This window comes from Parasteatoda tepidariorum, chromosome 5 (assembly GCF_982258835.1).
Source record: "Parasteatoda tepidariorum strain Cologne lab strain chromosome 5, Ptep-v5.0, whole genome shotgun sequence".
In the NCBI taxonomy this organism is placed as follows: Eukaryota; Metazoa; Arthropoda; class Arachnida; order Araneae; family Theridiidae; genus Parasteatoda; species Parasteatoda tepidariorum.
Window position 1 is genome coordinate 94231881 of NC_141759.1, and position 22075 is coordinate 94253955.

Consider the following 22075-nt stretch of genomic DNA (forward strand, 5'->3'; position numbering starts at 1 on the left):
AAACAAAAAAGGAATTGATGTAAATCAACAAACCTTAGTTACAAACCATAACTAATCAGTGCCACTATTTGTGAATATTAACCTTAATATCACACACATATTTTAATTGAACTATTTGCATTACATGACATCTGAAAATAAAATATCCATTTAAATATGATTGCAACTACTACAAAAACTAACAAATTTTATACTAAATACATTTCTACAATAGCAAGCTAATTATTAAATTTCAATAGGCAACAAAATAACAAAACTGTAAATTGAAACACATATTACTTTTTGAAATAAGGCATTTCTTCCAAATTAAACAATCCATTTTCTCAAAATGTCACATAAGATGAGGTTACGTGGTCTCCTAAAAGAATCTGATCCAAAATTTTGAAATGTCCACTTATTATTGTTTTTCATAATCTGAAATATAAAATTTCTCATTAATTCAAAGCATAAATTATTAGTTTAAAAAACAATAGATTATTTAGGGATATATCACAAAATTGAAATTGTTGGATAATCGGAGGATCTTTTAAAGCAGAAGTTTTAAGTGTATATAAACATTTAACTATGAATTACTATATATTAACTTGTAGCCACCCCAGGCAAACATCTGAATTTTTCGTCAAAATTTTTTTTCTCCCATTTACAATTAATTTGGCGCCTTGGCGATTGTACTTGGCGTGGCAGATCAAGATACAGAAATATCCAGACATGTCAAAAATCAGTTTCTGATGTCAAAAGCCAGTTTCTGATGTCAAAATCCCCCTCTCCTAAGAAAGTCACCTTAGAAGGAAAACCAGATTGATGAAATATATTCTACCTTAAAAAATTAAAAAAACAAGTTCTTATTCACTTGCGAATTTTTTTACGTGCAGTAAAAATGGCCCACTGGCTAATAAGCATAATATTCACGAATGTGTGAATGTTGTTCGCAGAAAAATTTTTACCATCTCGGAAAACTTTTTAGTATCATACATTAAAAAATTATCTACATTTTCTTATTTTTCTCTGCTTTGCAGACATGCTGGTACAATATAATAATCAATATAAAGTTTTATAAAAATTTAAACATTTTTGTTTAAAAAATCAGTGATTTTCAAATTTTGGCGAAATAGGTGACGACAAATGGGTTTGAACCAGTTTCAAGAGTTAATTAATATTGCGATAAACTTATGAGTTAATTATTATTACCAGCAGAAAGTTTTTTAATTGAGATTCTATGTTCGCAGAAAGTTCTTCACTTCATCTAGGTTAGTCCATTAGAGTTTAATCCTTGATAGAAAGCCTGAATTAATTCGACCAGATGTGAGAGATAAGAGCTTGTGCTTACCTACCAATAACAACCTAAAAAGCAGCCACTATCAAAGCAACTGAAAAAAAAAAGAATTACAAAACCCACAAAAAGAACAATATTGTCAATCTCAGAAATATTTCTGTATTGTGATCTGCCTCACCAACTACAATCGCCAAGGTGCCAAATAGATTTAAAACTTGGAATTTTTTTTTAAAAAAAAACATGAAGATGTTTTGCAGGGGATGGCTACGAGTTATACTTTTCAAGTTGGTCCCTGTCTGTGAATTTTTTTTTTTTTTAGTTTTTCGCAGCCGCTGCCCGGAAGTTGCTAAGACTTAGCGATTATTCTGTCACAGATCATGATATGGAAATCTCCCCTCAATCTCTCTTCCCCATATAAATGTGATACAGGTTAAGTATTATTTCATATTTCGAACACAAAATGATAGTTGGTTATTAATTCTTAAATCCTTTTAGGGCCAACACAACCATTACCATCATCCCACAGTGAAATAAAAATTTCTCTGTGTATACATGCCATGTTCAAACTAAGCATTTTTTAAGAGTGTCCCGGCCTGCGTGTCCTTTGATCCCTAGCCGCAATCCCACTGCTTTTTTTTAATCCATATTGCATTTTGAAAAAAATTAATTCACAGTTTAAATAATAATTACTCACTGATAAAATTATTTGTAATAATAAGTTAAATAGGAAGTTGTATATCTGTTTATAGGTTTAATTCTGATTTGTATTACAAATATTTACTTTTTTAGGATTATTCTCAACTGCTTAAATTTTTATAAGTATATCTTTTTTGGAGTGGGTATTAATACATTTCATTAATGATTTTAAAATTTAAAACTACTTTTTTTAAAAAAACTAATTTTTAAATGTTCCTATTCTCACAATTTGCAACTTAAATAATAGGAAAAAACTTTCAAGTTAATTATTAATTAATCAATTTTAGTTAAATTTTTGGAAAAAAATATACACAGAGATTGCCTTTTCGTATGTTTTTAATTGCTTTTATAAACTACAAATTTTTCTCTTATTTTTATAATGAGAGAGAATTACTATTCGAAATATACATATACAAGGGTAGTTTAAACATTTTTGTTGATAAAATTAAATTATTACATAATACTTAATATTTTGAGAAATTTTTAGGGTGTTAAGGGAGTGCCCATTTAAAACTCGAACTGCCCTTTTCAGAGAGAAAGTGCCCTGTCCTTTTTTATTGCTAGTGCTCTCTGAACATATACAAAATTAAAATTGCATTTACAATAATTATCTAGTTCAAGGTAGACATTCTTAATATAACATAAGCCTAGATAAATGTGAATCCCACGTATTTTGCATGCTAAGAGATTTTTATTTCACAGAAAGACGGAAAATTTTGCACACGGAAAACATGATTGATTCATTGTGATTTTAAATATGGTGCTCTAATAAATTCCAATTTCTTTAGCTTGTCAGAAAGTGGTTAATGTTTTAATTTTGGGTTGTATTGATTAATTAACCATTGTATTTCAGAAAAAATAGAAAACAATTAAAGTTAAATTTACACAATAAAGTCGCAAATTATTAGAACAATTTTACATAGCTCAAAAATGCAAAAAGGAAGAAATTAAAATATTGTTTGCTTTTTCATATATGTCCCACTTAATAAATTGCCAAAATGAAACATATCACATTTAGGTACTAAAGTGTAATGTTGTTTAATTTGTAAATTTTAATTACCATAAAATGTTTTAAACATGTTATTACCATAACATGTACATGGAATTCGATATAACTTACCTGAAATTTTCTCATACATTCAGACCCATTTAAATTACATGTTTATATTACTTTTCATAATTAATGTTAAAAATACACTGAAATTTCATGCTGAAACACTTATAAAACACATTAATATATTTAGTGAAAACTTTGATAAAATCTGTGCTAATTTTTGTCAAATAAAATTGAACTCCTTATCATGAAATAAATTTTAAATAAATTTATAACTGCAAAACCATCACTCATTAACCATAATTACATACCAGCAAAACTTAAGTTATTACCATGCAAAATTTCAATTAAAAAAATGTTCGTCTCAATTTGAGTTATCTTATTATATAATTTTAAACAAATACATTAACACTAATATTATACATAGTGCTAATGTAATTAATGTACTACATTAACACTCATGTTATTAAATGTGGAAAATTGATTTTATTTTTAAATTTTGTATTAGAACTTACAATTTCATTAAACCATAAAAGATATTTTTATTTAAAAGATCTGATATACATTATTGAAAAATTAGTCAATATGTTTTGTGTTCAATATTATAAAATGGAAGTCAACAGAAACAAAAAAAAATTTGTCTATTACATGATCTAAGATTGTCAATAAAAATTTTGATTTATTAAGACCATGATAGGATTAAGATTTAAACAGACTATACTTGAATTTTAAACTTTTCTAATCACAAAATAAAATATATTAGCATCTTCAATAATAATCTAATTTAATTTGTCACTAAAAAGTGTTTTCAAAGATTATCTAACTAGAAAGAGAATATATTATATAAGAGATATAGACTCAATTATATATGACTAATATACTTTCAACATTTACCTTGAATACTTAAACAAGGCTTTGAAATGCAGTTAAGATATTAAAAATTAAATTTTTATTAATTAATCCAATTGATCTTACGAAAAAATTTATTTAAAAACATAAACATTAAATAATATGGTATAAAACAGGAGAAATGAATGAAACCTTTTTTACTCACTCAACCTTTATTTAAAATAATTATTCCACAGTATTGAATTATCCTGATAAAGACTTGGATGATATCACAGAAAAATAGTAAATGAAGATCATTTACAAAAATTTACACAATGTAGCAAACTAACAGTTCAACTTAACAGTTCACCAGTCATTTGTTTTCTTCTGCAGAAGCCTGTTCTTGCATTTGTTGTTGTTTCTGAGCTTCTTCAACAACAGCTGGTTTTTGAATAGTTATCGGAACAACTCGTTCATTTTTAGGAGGAGGCTCTAGCTGTTTCCTGGGTGCTTTGATGGTCAGAATTCCATCCTGGCTGAGAGAAGTGACCACTTTATCGGGCTCGACATCATCAGGTAGTTTGTAGCGTCGGGTAAATTCTCTAGAAACAAAGCCATGTTCATCTGCTTGCTCCTCGTGTTTTCCGCGAACCACTACATAATCGTCAACTGTTTTAACGTCAATCTCGTCAGGTCTGAAATGTTTGACGTTTAGCATCATTTTGAAGTTGTTGGAATCATCAGTTGACGAAGAGCTGGTTTGACGTCGAGGGTGAACAATGTTCAGATGTATATGAGCTGGTTGAAAATAGTCGTCAAACAGTCCTAATCTAGGTGATCGCAGTTCAAAAGGATCGTAGAGGTCACGAAGAATTCGAGAGGCCAACATGTTGACAGATCACAAAACAATTTGTCAAACTCACTGAGCAATGCAGAAATATCTTAGAATTTAAAACAAAGTTATAGCAATCGCAGTTTAAACTCACAGAGTAATTCACAGTTAGCTTAGACTCAAAACTGTCAGGAAATAAAAACAACAGCAATATTCTATCACCAAATCTAACACTTTCCTGAAATTCGGCAGTTTAAATATGTGTTTACATCCGCTCCGGAGTTTTCTAGAGAGAAGACGATTTTACTGGAGAATTCTCTGAACTCTCATTGGTTAGTCTACAGAGTAAAGGTTACCATACATGGATGAACGCCTGTTGCTTGTTTGGCGAAAGTAAAGAAAGCCAAACGAAGAAAATTCTAACTTATTTATTTTTACAAAAATGAATTTTTTTTTATAAGCTTACAAAATAAATAAGCTAATACAATGTACGCTAAATATCTAAATAATCATTTATATGAGATAGTGATTTTTATTTTTGAATGCTGCTTATGTTAAGTTCAAAAACTATAAATTAAATTCAATTTAATTCAGCAATCGAAATATAAATTAATTACATGAATATAGTAAAAAAATTTTAAAAAATTCTTTGGTGAGAAAATTGTAAGTTTGAAATGCTAAATTCTACTCAATTAAATATTGTTCAAGCTACATTTATGATCACTTTGGAAATTTATGAAAGAGTAATATTGCTAAAAAATTTGTGAAAAACATTATTTGTTGTTTTCTGTGTTTATCTGCGTACAAACCACACACACATACACACAAAAAAAAACATAAATATTTGACAAAGTCGAGCTTTTACAATACATTTTAGCTTTTTAATTTGGCTATTTTTGCATTCTATCATTTATTTATACAGTTATTCAAGAAACATTAAAACTTAGCATTTTTCATTTTAATGCAACATTTCATTCTCTGTAAAATTGGAACGTACGTCACAAGAAAAAAATTTTTTTATGTAAATCATACATTTAATAAACTTTATTGATAAATTCAAAATAATTATAAATAATAATTCATTCATTTTAATGTTCAAATCGAATAATAATTCAAATAATGCTTTACTAAAATATAATAATAAATTCGCAGAAAAATCGAAATGATTACTATTTTAATGTCGAGTAAGCTTGAGATTATAAGTAGGACACTGTTTTTACAACAATTATAATCTCTTTTCCCAACACTGTTAAAAAAAAATTTAAAAATTTTTCTTTTCAGTAATTCATATTTTTATATTATACCTGAAAAATGATTTTAAGGCTTTCCATTAGAAATTACTTATTTATCCTTCCTTATATTTTATTACTATCTTTTTATTTAAAAAATTATAAATAATTATAAGAAAACTCAATTTTGAAATTAAAGTATTAAAAATTTAGAAACACAAATAGTTAATCTCTTGAATACTTAAAAATTGATTTCTTTTCGAAAGCTTTTTAATCATAGCTTTACAAAGTTGTAATAGTACATAATTATATAATTATCTTAAATCAATTAAATTAGGTAGTCACTTCTTGATTTTATATAAATATTTAAAAAAAATTCCATATTTTTAATTATTTTTATTTTTTTTAATTTTCGAATAAAAAGTAAAAATATTATTCTACAAACAATTTCCATGTTGAAAACAAAAAAAAAAAACAAATTAAAATCTTCCAACTAATTTAAACATGAAAGTTTTGAAAAATTAAGAAAACATTTTTGAAACTAATTTATTTAATTGCATTCTTTTAATTGAATTGCTAAAAATAATTTTTCAAATGATAATTATTGTTATTATTTAATGTTCACTTTAAAGCATATTGCTATGTTCATTTTATGAGGTTACCAATATCTTCATGGTGATTATTTTTGACTCGCAAAGCTGTAAGAAAATTTTACATCCTAAAAAAGTTCCTTTTATCATAAAAATAAGTAAATAAATAAGATAAGAAACTATCTCAAATTTGTCTGTTTTTGGCATTTTTTTTCTAATTAGAATACAAAAATTTATATTTAGATTATGAACATTTTTTAAACAAAATTTTACCTAAAATAGACAGTTATTTTCTCATTAGGTTAAATTTCTCGTGTGTTTCAAATGTTTTTTTTTTTTTTTTTTTTTTCTTTTTTTTTTTTTTTTTTAAAGAGAGAATGAAAAGAAGTTTTAATTGAATATCAAAATATGCTGAAAAAGCGAACTCGTTATGCCAAAAAGGCGATAAAAGGCCAAATCACTGACAAAGAGCAGAAGAGAAGTTTATGGAACGCCTTCGAACTTTCACGCTGTTTCCATGGTAACATCTCGTTCGCTGGAGAAAATTCTGGATAACAGCTGAGAATATAAAACAAAGCGTTACGATGTTTTGACAGTTCAGAGATCATAGCGTGATAGTTGGCTGTCAAATTTCTTCCAGTGAATTTATTGCTGTGCTGTTTAAAAGCGAATCTTTTGGAGTTATTATTCATTTCTTCGCTTGTTTACTTTGATATTTGAAAATGGCCTACTCTCTATTGCCTTTGTTATCCCGACGCTCCTGGTGGGATAGTTTTGATTATCCAGCAACACTTCTTGACCAAAACTTTGGAATGGGTCTGATGGATTCTGATTTATTGCCACCACGTCTCTATCGTGGATATTTGCTTCGACCCAGGACCCAGCTGAACTTAGATTCTTCTGGACAGTCCGAAGTCAAGAACGATAAAGATAACTTCGAGGTGAAATTGAATGTTAGCCACTTCAAGCCTGATGAAATAAGTGTGAAAACTGTTGATAATACTGTTGTTATTCACGGAAAGCACGAAGAAAAGACCGACGAACACGGATTCATTACCAGAGAGTTTACTCGACGCTACATGTTGCCCGATGGAACCGAACCTGAGACCGTGAAGTCTTCTCTTACTCCAAATGGAATTTTGGTCATCGAAGCTCCTAAAAAAGCCATTGAACCACCTCCAACTGATGAGAAAGTCATTCCAATTACTATTCAGAAGCCTGAGGGTAATTAGAACTTTTAGAGACTTTATATTTAATGAACTGGAATATTTGATGTTCTAATAACTAGGTGTTATTAATAGTATTACCTATTAGGAATTATAATACCCATTTGGAATTATAATACCTGTGATAAAGCATTATGTTGTCAACATCATTCTGTAAGTAATCTCATATTTGTAAACATTGAACGTTCGTTAATAAATTTAATTGAAATTATTTTTGATGTCTTTATTTACATTTTTGCACATAACATTTTTATATGTATAATGTTAACGTAATTAGAAATTTAGTATTTTTGAAGTAGTTAATTTCAAATTAGAATTTGAAATATTTGATTTAGTTTTATTACATAAGCATTGTTAAGATTACTGTAAATTTATATTAGCAATGAGAAATTCTGTTTTATTTTGAATATAAATCTGCTTAATTTGATAATCCGATTAGATAAGTTATTGATTATAAATGCTAAAACTTTTTACAAGTATTCTGAAAAGTATTAAAATTGCAGTGTTGAATACTATTAAAAGAATTTCAATTTTTAATAGATAAGATAATTTTAAGTTGTTTTTTTTTTCAAGTTGAAGAAGTTAATGTTAATAATTAAAAATTGTTTTATTTAATAAAATTTTAAGATAAATTAAATATTAGACAATGTTAAAAGTTGTAGAGTTGGAGGCTATGTTTATTTACAAATTAATTTTTTATACAAAGTTCAATAAACTTGAAATATTTATATTTGTTAATATTTTTTAATCTTCTGCTCTATTTCTTTAAGTTTGGCATTTTTAAATTGCTTTACTATTAGTATGAAAATTTTTAATAAAAATGTTCTTATATTTTCAAAATTAAGCTGCTAATCTCAAATAAGAAAACTTCATAGCACTTAGATAAAATGTTAATTTATAGTTAATGAATATTTTATGATAATGGATATTTCTTTACGTATTTTAGGTATTAAACTGAGAATTATTGATCTAGTTGTTAAATGTGAGCAATTATGAAGTAGAAGAGAATATCTGTAGAAATATAATTGAGACTTTTTTTTTTTCAGTATTTGCTATAAATTAGAAACTTATTCTAAATTATTAATCCTAAGATACAGCATGAACACATGACATTTAATGTTTCAAAGCTAAAGATTTATATTACAGTAAATATTAAGTAAACAACTTTTATCTTAGTATTGTATTATTGTAAATGAAATTTAATATTTTTTTAAACAATTTTAATATCCTTAAACTAATTTTCTTAATTGTTGATAGAAATTGAGAGTTAACATGTATAATGACTTAATTTTTAGAAGAAAGCAGTTCTGTTTTAAAAGATGATGCCTGTTACAATTGCCAAGATAAATTACAAAATAAGAAAAATGCAGCAAAAATTACCGAACATAAAATTTTTATGCAAGTTGTGAATTTTATTCTTTCAAGTATTATATTAAACTTATGCATACAGTAATTTGCGCTACCCTTTGGTTAACCTGACTCAGTGTAAAGTTGCCAAAAAAATACTGACCTTTACCAACTTTTTATTTTTTTAAACTCCCACAATAAAAAAAAGGGTTAAATTGAGAGTTTTCTTTCACCTGGTTATCTTTCTAAATACCTCTACCCAGAGCCGGATTATACCTTTCGTAGGCCCTAGGCATAGCCGTTTTTGGGCCCTCCCCTCCTACCCCCCCTCCTCCCTCTTTTCAAAATATATGCTAAAATTTTCTTGCACATTTTTTTTTTTTTTACATTTTTATTAATATGGATTTTAATTTACAAATTTGTTTATCGAACTTTATCTGCCAAAAATCGCAACCGAAAATCGCAAAAAAGTAATATATTAGATCATAAGATTCTGCAAAATAATTTATTACCGAAAAATATTATATTTTTATTTGTATCTTCATAATTTTGTGCAAAATACACTTGTTGTTTTTAAAGCTAAATTATTTTTGTCAACAAATTTTTTTCTCCCAAGTTTTTCGCAGGCCCCTGAATTTCGTAGGCCCTAGGCATGTGCCTATAGGTTAATCCAGCCCTGCCTCTACGTGATCCTAAATTTATGGGCACAAAGAAAAAGAAGAACTCAAACATAATAGTGCAACTTTCTCGTCCCAATTGAACAAAACTTTGTTAAATAAAATTAAAATTAATTAGCTGTATAGTAAAAAAACAAAAGTTAGTATTGTGCATTTTAAAGAAAATGTATAGGGCAAAAGTAGAAAAATTTGCTACTGGCCAGTTTCAGCATTTTTAACTGTGGTCACTTTTCTGCAAAAATTGAAACTTTAAAATGATTAAAATATTAATATTCTTAATTTGAGGCATTTTTCGAACTATGATAAACATTACAAGGTTACTTCAAAAATGAAGAAAAATTTTAAGAAATTAGCTTGAATTTAAGTAGTTTCGAAATATATAATTCCCTATGTGTTTTAAGATAATATGGCATTTCTGCGTTTGGGGACTTTTTTCAATCGCTATTTATCCCTGTATTATTGTACTGTAACTGGTTGATAAATGTTAATTTTGCCCTGGTTGAATATATCCAATTTGGTACTTTTAAAAACATATTTTAAATGTCATTACCCAAGTATTAGATATGAACCATTACCCAAGTATTAGATATGAACCTTAGTTTTAAAGGAAAGATTTTTTTCATGTAGGATGAAAAATAAATGCATATTTTAGTTACTTTATAACAAAGCTATTTAGAATTTCATAATATGCTAGTATAACTTAAATAGTTTTATTTAAATTGCAGAACATGTAAGTTATTTGGGTAAAATTCCACACAAACAGAAGTGATTTTTGAAAATAACACTAAATCTACGTAAAAGCAAAAAATTTTAAATATTACATAATTTAGTTATTTTTGAAATGATATTTTTTCTTTTGACTTAGTAGAAAAAATATTATTTTAAGAATATTAGTATTCTTAGAAGTAGTTCTGTGATCTATATGAAGCTTTTAAATTTATTTTTACTCATTATTGAAAAATAATACAGTCAGGAATATGCAGATCCACTTCTGAGTACCTTTGTACCTGGTACTCTTGGCTAAATTTATGACAATGCAGTAGTCAAGTGAAATCTCATAGTATTATGAGTATTTAATTTTGTATCAATTTAGTAATATTTTTGTGTATTTTAATTAATTTTATATTAAGGTGAATGCATACATTTTATAATTTTTTGTGTTTTTTTCCATAATTTTGAAATGTCTCTAAGAATTTAGTTTTTTTTAAATAATTAATGTTAGTTTTTTTTCAATAATTATTTGTTTGCATAGTTAAAAAAGCTTTGCTATAATAGCTTATATGACTATTTAGTAATATTTTTATGTGTATTTTAACTAATTGTTCAACTTTAAGGAACTTACATTTAATGTTGTAATATTATAACTAAATAATTTTTTAACATTAATAACTTTAAATTATTGTATTTTTTTCCGTAATTTTGAAATATTACCCCGGAGAATAAGTATTTTTTTATAATTAAATTTAGTTTCTTTCCAACAATTATTTGTTTTGCGTGATTTGCATAATTGAAATAGCTTTGAAACTGAGATTTAATGAAGTATTGCTTTCCGCTTAGATAAAACTTAGTATTTTTTTAAAAATTGATTATTTTTTTCCACATAATTATAAAATCTATTCATTATTGTATTGTAGACCATAATATAACAATATGTATGTTTGTTCCAACTTTAGGTTCAGTTTAACATTTGAAATATTTATGTTCTTCTACTCAATTTAAACCTGAGATTCACATATGTGTACCTAATATTAGCTATCTGGCAGTATAATTCATATTCTGTGTACCTTATTATGACTTATGGCCGTAAATTAAAAATATGCAAATGTAAAATATTTTTTTGCTGTATCTCTTTATACTTCGGTAGTGAAGAATTTCTACAAAATGAAAGGGTCTCCACTATTCTCTCATTTCAAATTTAAAGATACTCATTCATTTTGAAACTGATTATGCCAGGTATTTAAGAATCACTACAAAATGGAATTTTTAAAGAAATCTTATGCATTTTTAATCATTTTTGTTTTATAGATATATTTTTGAATACAATGTCATTAATTATAATAAATCTAAATATAAAATTGTTATTCAAGGCTTCTTTGGCTGTTCTGTTTTTACTAAACGCTACTAGATGACGGCAGTACAAATTTTAGAAGCAAAGGAGGTTTTATTTTCTCAAGCTTCAAGTATGAGTAACTAGTTTTTCCTTTTCTTGGGAGTTTGTGGTGCTGCCATCTAGTACTTAAAAATACTTTAACAATATTCATTTATTCATGTAAGCATTTATTCCTTCTTCATATTCTTTAAAATAAAAGTAAAATGTCATGATTTCATTTGAACTTAAATTTAAACCTATTTTATTCTTCAAACGTTGAGAACCGTCCTTAACTAACAATTACTTTTATTCAATTTGGTTGATTCACTGGAGAAATTGTTGAGCGAGTGTCGAAAACAACTCTGGGTTTCAGAAATTTACCAGCATTTGTGCTGCCATCTGTTAATAGAAGAAAATAATTTAACAAACTTTTTTTTCATATCCCCTAATTATTAGAATTAATTTTAAAAAAATTTCTACTAAGGGGTAAAAATTCAAAAAGGCTTATTTTTACACTTTTCTGCTGGTGTGTAGAAAGGTAAAAAAGATTTTTTTAGTTTTCAATGAGACTCAGTGGGATGCTCTCAGCTCGCTTCTATATTTATATATTTTTGAAAACAGAATCGTAATCACTAAAAGGGGCAAAAAAAAATCATTTAAATTGGAAAGAATTGTAAGTGTTTTTATTTATGAAAATCTAAATCAATGTTTTAAATTAGTTTTTAATGCGGAAATATTTCTATGATAAGAAAAAAATATGCACAACTTCGAACAGTCAAATATTCTTAAAATTTTTTAAAGAGGCCTCATTTCTTACGCCTGAATTTAATCGAAAAATGGGTGGAGAGAAAGAAGAATTCTGAATATGCTTTTAATCATTTCTCTTTAATTTCAACAAATAAACAGATGGGGGGATATTAACTCGATTCAGCAGCTATCTTTTGATATAAGATTGTCAATTAATAAGAAAGGGTGAAAATAAATCTGGTGTTCCCTCGATAATTTTGGTATTCGAAAATCCAAATCAGCCGAAAAGAGGTACGTTTATTCAAAGAACGGTGGAGTTTGGTCTACTCTGATAATTGTGCCAGAAAAGGGCGATAAAAAAATAACTTTTTACATAGCATCTTAGTACCATTTTTTACTCATTTCATTAATTTGGAATAAGTTTTAATTATCTCAATGAAATTGTAGATTAACGTAATATTCAATTCCTCTTGTGTTGCCTTATTTACAACTATTTTTTGCAAACGCCCAAAATTCTTATCAAATGGTTAATAGTTTTTATAGAACGCCTCATAGTTCTGAAATTTCTTTTGAGTAATTATAATAGCAGGAATGAAGCAAAAAAGAAAAAAAATCGATAAATTTCTTCTGACAAATAGCTTTCTTTCGCATCTCAATTAAATCTTCCAATTAATCTTTAAAAATCATCTTCCGTCTCAATTAAAGTGATCTCTTATTTAATTAATTTCGGTTTTCATTGCGCATGAAGCTTTAAAAAACGGATAAGAACACGAATTTCAAAAAAATGGGTTTAGTTAAAAGAGCGCGCTTAAGAAAAAGTATGCGCGTTTTGAAAGGAAACTGAACGTAGCATGAAATAACCTTTTTACATTGAACTTGACCTTTAAGCTCTTAAAAGCCGCGTGTATCAAATCAGTATGAAAATCAGCTTCTTTTTTTTCTTTAAAAAAACACCAAGAACAATTATTATTCACTAATTAATTCCTTTAAATGGATCAATAGTCATGACTATAGTTTTATTTTATTTTTTTTTCAAAAGAAAAAAAATCAGAATACTGTGCCCATTTTCTTAAACTCTCAGTTTGAGTAAGATATGACCTCCCTCTCTCTTTTTTTTTTTTTTTTTTACGAATGCATATTTTGAGCGATTCCTATGTTTTTCAAGCGTACATTTTAGAGCAACGGTGGCTCAGGGAATGGAGCGTTCGCCATACACTGAGGTGACCCAGGTGCGGCTACGGTTGCTGATTGATACAAATTATTCTGCTCTGACGTAAAATATCCTTAGTGGTACACGGATCATGGGTTAGAATCAAGTTGCGTCCGGTTTTCCATTTGAGGCTTTCTTAGTTTTCCTCTCTATATAACGTAAATGCGGGTTAGTTTCATCAGAAAGTCCTCCACGAAGGCTTGCTTGTCCCGATGCTTGATCCAAGAGTTCCCTTGTCTTCTGGGTAGGTTCAAGGCTTAGGAGTGGAAAATAGATTGTCGTAAACTCAGAATTGGGTCGGTTGTTCATCGCCGGAGATAAAATAAAATAAAACGTATATTTTAAGCTATATGTCTCTTTTTCTTTCAAACACGCGTTTAAAATTATTTTCTTTTATACGCATTTCGATTAATGCTAATTTTTTTTTCAAACGCACACTATGAGCAATAACCATTTTTTAAAACCATCAAAAGTGAGGCCGGGATAGCCAGGTTGGTCGGACACTGAGCCCATATCCAAGAGTTCATGGGTTCGATCCCTGCCAGCCGAAGACTCCCTGTGTAGTAAATGGTGACTGATGCACACTAAATCTGTCGAGTCGCAAAGTCCTTCATGTTCCCATAACAAATCAATACCCCTGGGGGTACTGATCCAGGAGTTTCCTTGTCTTATGGATTGGTTCAAAATTACAAGGCTACGGAGTTGAACGTTAGTAGTCGTAAACCCAAAAAATTGGGTCGGCTGTTCAACGACGGTTATAATATAAAATAAAATCTCTCCTCCCCAAGCATATGTGGTACAAGTTCAGTATTATTTTATATTTTTAACACAAAATGATAGTTGGTTATTAATTCTTGAATCTTTTTAGGGCCAACCCAACAATCACCGTCCTCCCACAGCGGAAAAATTTTTCTCTCTGTATACATACAGTGTCCACCCTAAGCGTTTTTTAAGAGTGGCCCGCCCTGCGTGTCCTTTGATCACAAGCCCCCATCCCTTGAAAGCACTGCTTTTTTATTCATATTCAATTTTGAATCAAAATTAACTCACTGTTTAAATAATAATTACACACTGATAAAAATATTTGTAATGGGTTTAATAGAAGGTTGTATATCTATTTATAGGTTTAATTCTGATTACTATTACAATTATTTACTTTATTAGGATTTTTCTCAACCCTGCTGCGGCAATATTGCTTCGAGCAATCTGCGAAAATTATTTACTTTATTAGGATTTTTCTCAACCCTGTGGTAGAATTTTTTCGAGCAATCTGTGACAATTATTTACTTTATTAGGATTTTTCTCAACCCTGTGGCAGAATTGTTTCAAACAATCTGCGACAAACTCTCTAGCACTAATATTTTTAATAATAACAAACATATATGTTACTAATTTAAAGAAGCAAAAGTGCAAAAAAAAACTAATATTTTTTAATTGAATGCATGAAAAATTTTTATTCTAATATCATGGGTGAAATTCTTGTATTTTGTTGGGGCGGGGAGCACAAGTTATTTCCTTCTTCGCATTTTGTAAATAATCATCTCTATAAAATAAATTTTTAAAAAAAAATGAAATCCGTAGTAGTAATTGTCGAAAAAAAGAAGAAATTACGTGAATCAGACTCCTCAAATGCGTGTTTCCGTTCGAGATTAGATTGTTGTAATAAATTTATATCAAATATCGGATTTAAAAACTATGGAGAAATCAACAACAACAACAACTGCCCCAATAATTCGATACAATTATTGCTTTAAAAAGTAAATATTCAAATGCATGATTCAAATTTTCCATATTGTTTGAAATATATCAGGATATTTATATATTTCAAACAATACGTGAAAATTAATATCAAAAACTGCCGAAAAACTTTCTGCAAGAGCTCTAACGTTCTGCGAAAATGTTGTCATGTCACTGTGATTCTGCCACGGAGATTCTTAACTGGTTAAATTTTTATAAGTATATTTTTTAGAGAGGGTATTAATACATTTTATGTGATTTTAAAATTTAAAACTACTTTTTTTAACAAATACCTCTAAAAAAGAAATAAATTTTTAAATGTTCATATTCTCACAATTTTCAGCATAAACTATAGAATAGAGCTTTCAAGTTGTTTCGTTTGAAACATACTGTGTGATTTTAAATGAAGTCCTCAAATAAATTCCAATTGTTTTGTTTGTCAGAAAGTGGTAGAAGTTTTGATTTTGGGTTGAATTGATTATCTAACCTTTGCAGCTTCTCAAGTAAAAAAATAAAATATGAAACAATTGAAGCTAAATTTACAGAAGAAAGGGGCAAAAAATTAGAACTATATGACATTGCTCAAAAATGCAAAAAAAAAATTTTTTAAACACTAATGAAAATAATTTTGTTTGCTTTTTTTCACATATGTCCCACTTTATAAATTGTCAAAATGAAACACATCACATTTTGCTAAGAAAGTGCAAAATCTAGTTTAATTTGTAAATTTCAATTACCAAAACATGTATTTTTTTATTATACATTTTTGTTGTCACTGGTGCTGAACATGGAATCTGATATAGTCTACCTAAAATTTTCTCGTATATTTAAATTACATGTTTTTATTATCGTCTATAATTAATGTTAAAAACCTACTGAAATTTCATGCTGATACACTTATAAAAAAAATTTAAATATTTAAGTGACTACTTTAGTACAACTAGAATATATGCCAATTTTAGCCGAATTGAAGACTTTGCAAAACCATCACTCATTAACCATAACTATAATACCAACAAAACTAAAAGATATTGCCATGTAAAATTTCAATTAAGAAAATATTTGTCTCAAATAGAGTAATCTTATATAATTTTAAACAAATACATTAACACTAATATTAGACATAACACTAATGTAATTAATGTAATACATTGACACGAATGTAGTTAAATATAGAAAACTAATTTTATTTTTAAATTTTGTTTAAAGAACTTACAATATTAATTTCATTAGACCATAAAAGATATTTTTATTTAAAAGATCTGATATACATCTTATCTGATCTATTGTAAAGATCTAATCTGATATACATACTGACATTGAAAAATTAGTTAATATGTTTTGTTTCCAATATTAAAAAATGGAAGTCAACAGAAACAAAAAATTTGTCTATGGTACATGATCTCAGATTGCCAATAAAAATTTTAATTCATTGAGACCATGATAGGATTAAGATTTAAACATACTACCTACTTAAATATCAAAATTTTTCCAATCATAAAATAAAATATACCTACTTAAATTTTATAATAATCTACATTAATTTGTCACTAAAAACAGTCTTTTCAAAGTTTATCAAAATATAGAGAGAATATATTATATAAGATATGGACTTAATTATATAGCTACTAATATACTTTCAACATTTGAATACTTAAACAAGGTTTTGAAATGAAGTTAAGATATTAAAAATTAAATTTTCATTAATTAATCCAATTAATACCATGAAAAAATTAATTAAAAAAAATAAACATTAAATAATATGGTGTGAAATTGGAGAAATGAATGGAACCTTTTTTACTCACTTAACCTTTATTTGAAATAATTATTCCACAGTATTGAACTATGCTGATAAAGACTTGGATGATATCACAGAAAAATAGTAAACGAAGATCATTTACAAAAATTTACACAATGTAGCAAACTAACAGTTCAACTTAACAGTTCACCAGTCATTTGTTTTCTTCCGCAGAAGCCTGTTCCTGCATTTGTTGTTGTTTCTGAGCTTCTTCAACAACAGCTGGTTTCTGAATAGTAATCGGTACAACTCGTTCATTTTTAGGAGGAGGCTCTAGCTGTTTCCTGGGTGCTTTGATGGTCAGAATTCCATCCTGGCTGAGAGAAGTGACCACTTTATCGGGCTCGACATCATCAGGTAGTTTGTAGCGTCTGGTAAATTCTCTGGAAACAAAACCATGTTCATCTGCTTGCTCCTCGTGTTTTCCGCGAACCACTACATAATCGTCAACTGTTTTAACGTCAATTTCGTCGGGTCTGAAATGTTTGACGTTTAGCATCATTTTGAAGTTGTTGGAATCATCAGTTGACGAAGTGCTGGTTTGACGTCGTCGAGGGTGAACTATGTTCAGATGTATATGAGCTGGTTGAAAATAGTCGTCAAACAGTCCTAATCTAGGTGATCGCAGTTCAAAAGGATCGTAGAGGTCACGAAGAATTCGAGAGGCCAACATGTTGAGAGATAACAAAACAATTTGTCAAACTCACTGAGCAACACAGAAATATCTTAGATTTTAAAGTAGAACAATATCAATCACAGTTCAAACTCACCGAGTAATTCACAAATTGCTTAGACTCAAAACTGTTAGAAAAATAATAACAACAGCAAGATTCTATCACCAAATCTAACACTTAGCTAAAATTCAACAGTTTAAATATGGTGTTTACATCCGCTCAAGAGTTTTCTAGATAGAAAATGATTTTACTGGAGAATTCTCTGAACTCTCATTGGTTAGTCTACAGAGTAAAGGTTACCATACTTGAATTAACGCCTGTTGCTTCTTTGGCGAAAGTAAAGAATTTTTCTTTACTGCCAAACGAAGAAAATTCTAGTTCTAATTTATTTATTTTTTTTACACAAATGAATATTGATTTGAAAATGAATATAAATACGATCAAAATATAAAGTAATTACATGAATATAATAAAAATTCTTTACTGTGAAAATTTTATGTTTAAAAAGTTAAACTCTACTCAAACGTCATATATGATAATTTTGGAAATTAATATAATGACTAGTATTGCTCAAAATTTTTTGAAAAATATTTATTATTTTCTGCGTTTATCTGCACACGAAGTACACGTACACAAATATAAATATTTCACAAAGTCAAGCTTTTACAATACATTTTGACATTTTTAATTTGGTTATTTTTCCATTTATTTATATAATTTGTCAAAAAAACACTAAAACTGAGCATTTTTCATTGTAATGCAACATTTCATTCTTTATAAAATTGAAACGTCGCAAGAAAAAAAGTTTTTTAATTTAAATAATAAATTTAATAAACTTTTATAATAAATAAATTCAATATAATTTTAAATAATAATTTATTCAGTTTAAAGTTCAAATCAAATAAGAATTAAAATAATAATTCATCAAAATATAATAATAAATTCAAAGAAAAATCGAAATGATTACTATTTTAATATCGAGTCAATTTGAGATTATAAGTAGGACATTGTTTTTACAACAATTATAATCTCTTTTCTTTTCCCCAACACTGTTAAAAAAAAAATTTTTTTTGTTTTTAACAATTCATATTTTTATGTTATACCAAAAAAAAAGGATTTTATGGCTTTTCATTAGAAATTGTTTATTCATCTTTCATTGTATTTTATTACTATTTTTTTATTTAAAAAAATTGTAAATAATTATAAGAAAACTCAATTTTGAAATTTATGTATTAAAAATTTATAAACACAAGTAATTAATCTCTCGAATGCTTAAAAATTGATTTCTTTTCGAAAGCTTTTTTAATCATAATTTTACATATTTATATAATTATCTTAAATCACTAAAATTAGGTAGTCACTTCTTGATTTTGTATAAATGTTAAAAAAATTTCTATATTTTCGAAAAAAATTCTTTTTTTTAATTTTAAAACCGAAAATAAAAATATTATTCTACAAACAATTTTTCATGTTGAAAACAAAATAAGCAAATTGAAATCTCCCAGCTAATTTAGGCATGAAAGCTTTGAAAAATTATGAAAAAATTTATGAAACTAATTTATTTAAATGCATTTCTTTAATAGAATTGCTAAAAATAACTTTTCGAATGATTATTATTGTTATTATTATTATTTAATGTTTACTTTAAAGCATATTGCTATGTTCATTTTATGAGGTTACCAATAACTTTATGATGATTATTTTTGATTCGCAAAGCTGTAAGAAAATTTCACATTCTAAAAAATGTCCCTTTTATCATAAAAATTAGTAAATAAAGAAATAAAATAAAAAACTACTTCAAATTAGCTTGTTTTTGCATTTTTTTTTTTCTTCCTAATTTGAATACAAAAATTTATAACTAGCTAATGAACATTTTTTTAAACAAAATTTTAAATAAAATAGACAGATAATGTCTCATTGAGTTTACTTTCTGACGTGTTTTAAATGTTCTTCCTGATTAAGAAAAAAAAAAATTTTTAAAGAAAGAAGGAAAAAAAAGCTTTAATTGAATATCAAAATCATAAAAAGAACTCGTATTGCCAAAAGAGCGATAAGACGCCAAATTACTGACAAAAAGCAGAAGAGAACTTCATGGAACGCCTCCGAACTTTCACGCTGTTTCCATGGTAACATCTCGCTCGCTGGAGAAAATTCTGGATAACAGCTGAGAATATAAAATGAAGCGCTGCTATGTTTTGACAGATCAGAGATCATAGCGTGATAGTTTGCTGTCAAATTTCATCCAGTGAATTTGTTGCTGTGCTGTTTAAAAGCAAATCTTTCGGAGCTATTGTTCATTTCTTCGCTTGTTTACTTTGAAAATGGCATACTCTCTATTGCCTTTGTTATCCCGTCGCTCTTGGTGGGATAGTTTTGATTATCCAGCAACACTTCTTGACCAAAACTTTGGAATGGGTCTGATGGATTCTGATTTATTGCCACCACGTCTCTATCGTGGATATTTGCTTCGACCCAGGACCCAGCTGAACTTAGATTCTTCTGGACAGTCCGAAGTCAAGAACGATAAAGATAACTTCGAGGTGAAATTGAATGTTAGCCACTTCAAGCCTGATGAAATAAGTGTGAAAACTGTTGATAATACTGTTGTTATTCACGGAAAACACGAAGAAAAGACCGACGAACACGGATTCATTACCAGAGAGTTTACTCGACGCTACATGTTGCCGGATGGAACCGAACCTGAAACTGTGAAGTCTTCTCTTACTCCAAATGGAATTTTAGTGATCGAAGCTCCTAAAAAAGCCATTGAACCACCTCCAACTGATGAGAAAGTCATTCCAATTACTATTCAGAAGCCTGAGGGTAATTAGAACTTTTAGAGACTTTATATTTAATGAACTGGAATATTTGATGTTCTAATAACTAGGTGTTATTAATAGTATTACCTATTAGGAATTATAATACCCGTTTGGAATTATAATACCTGTGATAAAGCATTATGTTGTCAACATCATTCTGTAAGTAATCTCATTTTTGTAAACATTGAATGTTCATTAAAATATTTAATTGAAATTATTTTTGATGTCTTTATTTACATTCTTACACATTACTTTTTTATATATAATGTTAACATAATTAGAAATTTAGTACTATTTATAAAGTAGTTAATTTCAAATTAGAATTTGAAATATTTAATTTAGTTTTATTAAGTAGGCAATGTTAAGATTACAGTAAATTTATATTAGCTATGAGAAATTCTGTTTTAATTTTAATATAAATCTGCTTAATTTAATAATCAGATTAGTTATTGATTATAAATGCTGAAACTTTTTACAATTATTCTGAAATGTATTAAAATTGTAGTGTTGAATACTATTAAAAGAATTTCAGTTTTTAATTGGTAAGATAATTTTCATTTAAGTTTTTTTTTCCAAGTTTAAGAAGTGAATGTTAATAATTAAAAATTGTTTTATTTAATAAAAGTTTAAGATAAATTAAAAATTAGAAAATGTTAAAAGTTGTAGAGTTGGAAGCTATGTTTATTTACAAATTAACTTTTTATACAAAGTACAATAAACTTGAAATATTTATATTTGTTAATATTTTTTAATCTTCTGCTCTATTTTTTTAAGTTTGGCATTTTTAAATTGCTTTACTATTGATATGAAAATTTAAAATTTTTAATAGAAATTTTCTAATATTTTCAAATTTATTAAGCTGCTAATCTCAAATAAGAAAACTTCATAGCACTTAGATAAAATATTAATTTACAATTAATGAATATTTTATGATAGTGGATATTTCTTTACGTATTTTAGGTATTAAACTGAGAATTATTGATCTAGTTGTTAAATGTGAGCAATTATGAAGTTGAAGAAAATTTCTGTAGAAATATAATTGAGACTTTTTTTTTTCAGTATTTGCTATAAATTTGGAACTTATTCTAAACTATTAATCCTAAGATAAAGCATGAAACATGACATTTAATGTTTCAAAGCTAAAGATTTATATAACATTTATAAATATAAAGTAAACAACTTTTATCTTAGTATTGTATTATTTTAAATGAAATTAAATATTTTTTGAAACAACTTTAAATATCCTTAA

At 27.2% G+C, this 22075-nt stretch overlaps 2 protein-coding genes and 2 pseudogenes across 4 annotated transcripts; 2 read left to right on the forward strand and 2 right to left on the reverse strand.

Annotated features, from left to right (window-relative positions):
• Positions 1 to 279: 279 nt before the first annotated feature.
• On the reverse strand, positions 280 to 4977 carry LOC147809879 (protein lethal(2)essential for life pseudogene; annotated as a pseudogene). Its single transcript, XR_015433848.1, has 2 exons — positions 4078 to 4977; positions 280 to 414 (listed from the first exon to the last, which is right to left on the reverse strand). The product of XR_015433848.1 is annotated as a protein lethal(2)essential for life pseudogene (transcript).
• Positions 4978 to 7005: 2028 nt separating this feature from the next.
• LOC122268425 (protein lethal(2)essential for life) lies at positions 7006 to 7939 on the forward strand. The gene has a single exon (XM_043056292.3). It carries the CDS (start codon positions 7225 to 7227, stop codon positions 7732 to 7734), a length of 510 nt encoding a protein of 169 aa, XP_042912226.2. The 5' UTR covers positions 7006 to 7224; the 3' UTR covers positions 7735 to 7939.
• A 9389-nt stretch (positions 7940 to 17328) lies between these two features.
• Positions 17329 to 18261, reverse strand: LOC107439930 (protein lethal(2)essential for life pseudogene; annotated as a pseudogene). The gene has a single exon (XR_015433849.1). The product of XR_015433849.1 is annotated as a protein lethal(2)essential for life pseudogene (transcript).
• A 1833-nt stretch (positions 18262 to 20094) lies between these two features.
• Positions 20095 to 21043, forward strand: LOC107439931 (protein lethal(2)essential for life). The gene has a single exon (XM_016052684.5). It carries the CDS (start codon positions 20329 to 20331, stop codon positions 20836 to 20838), a length of 510 nt encoding a protein of 169 aa, XP_015908170.1. The 5' UTR covers positions 20095 to 20328; the 3' UTR covers positions 20839 to 21043.
• The last annotated feature ends 1032 nt before the right edge of the window (positions 21044 to 22075 follow it).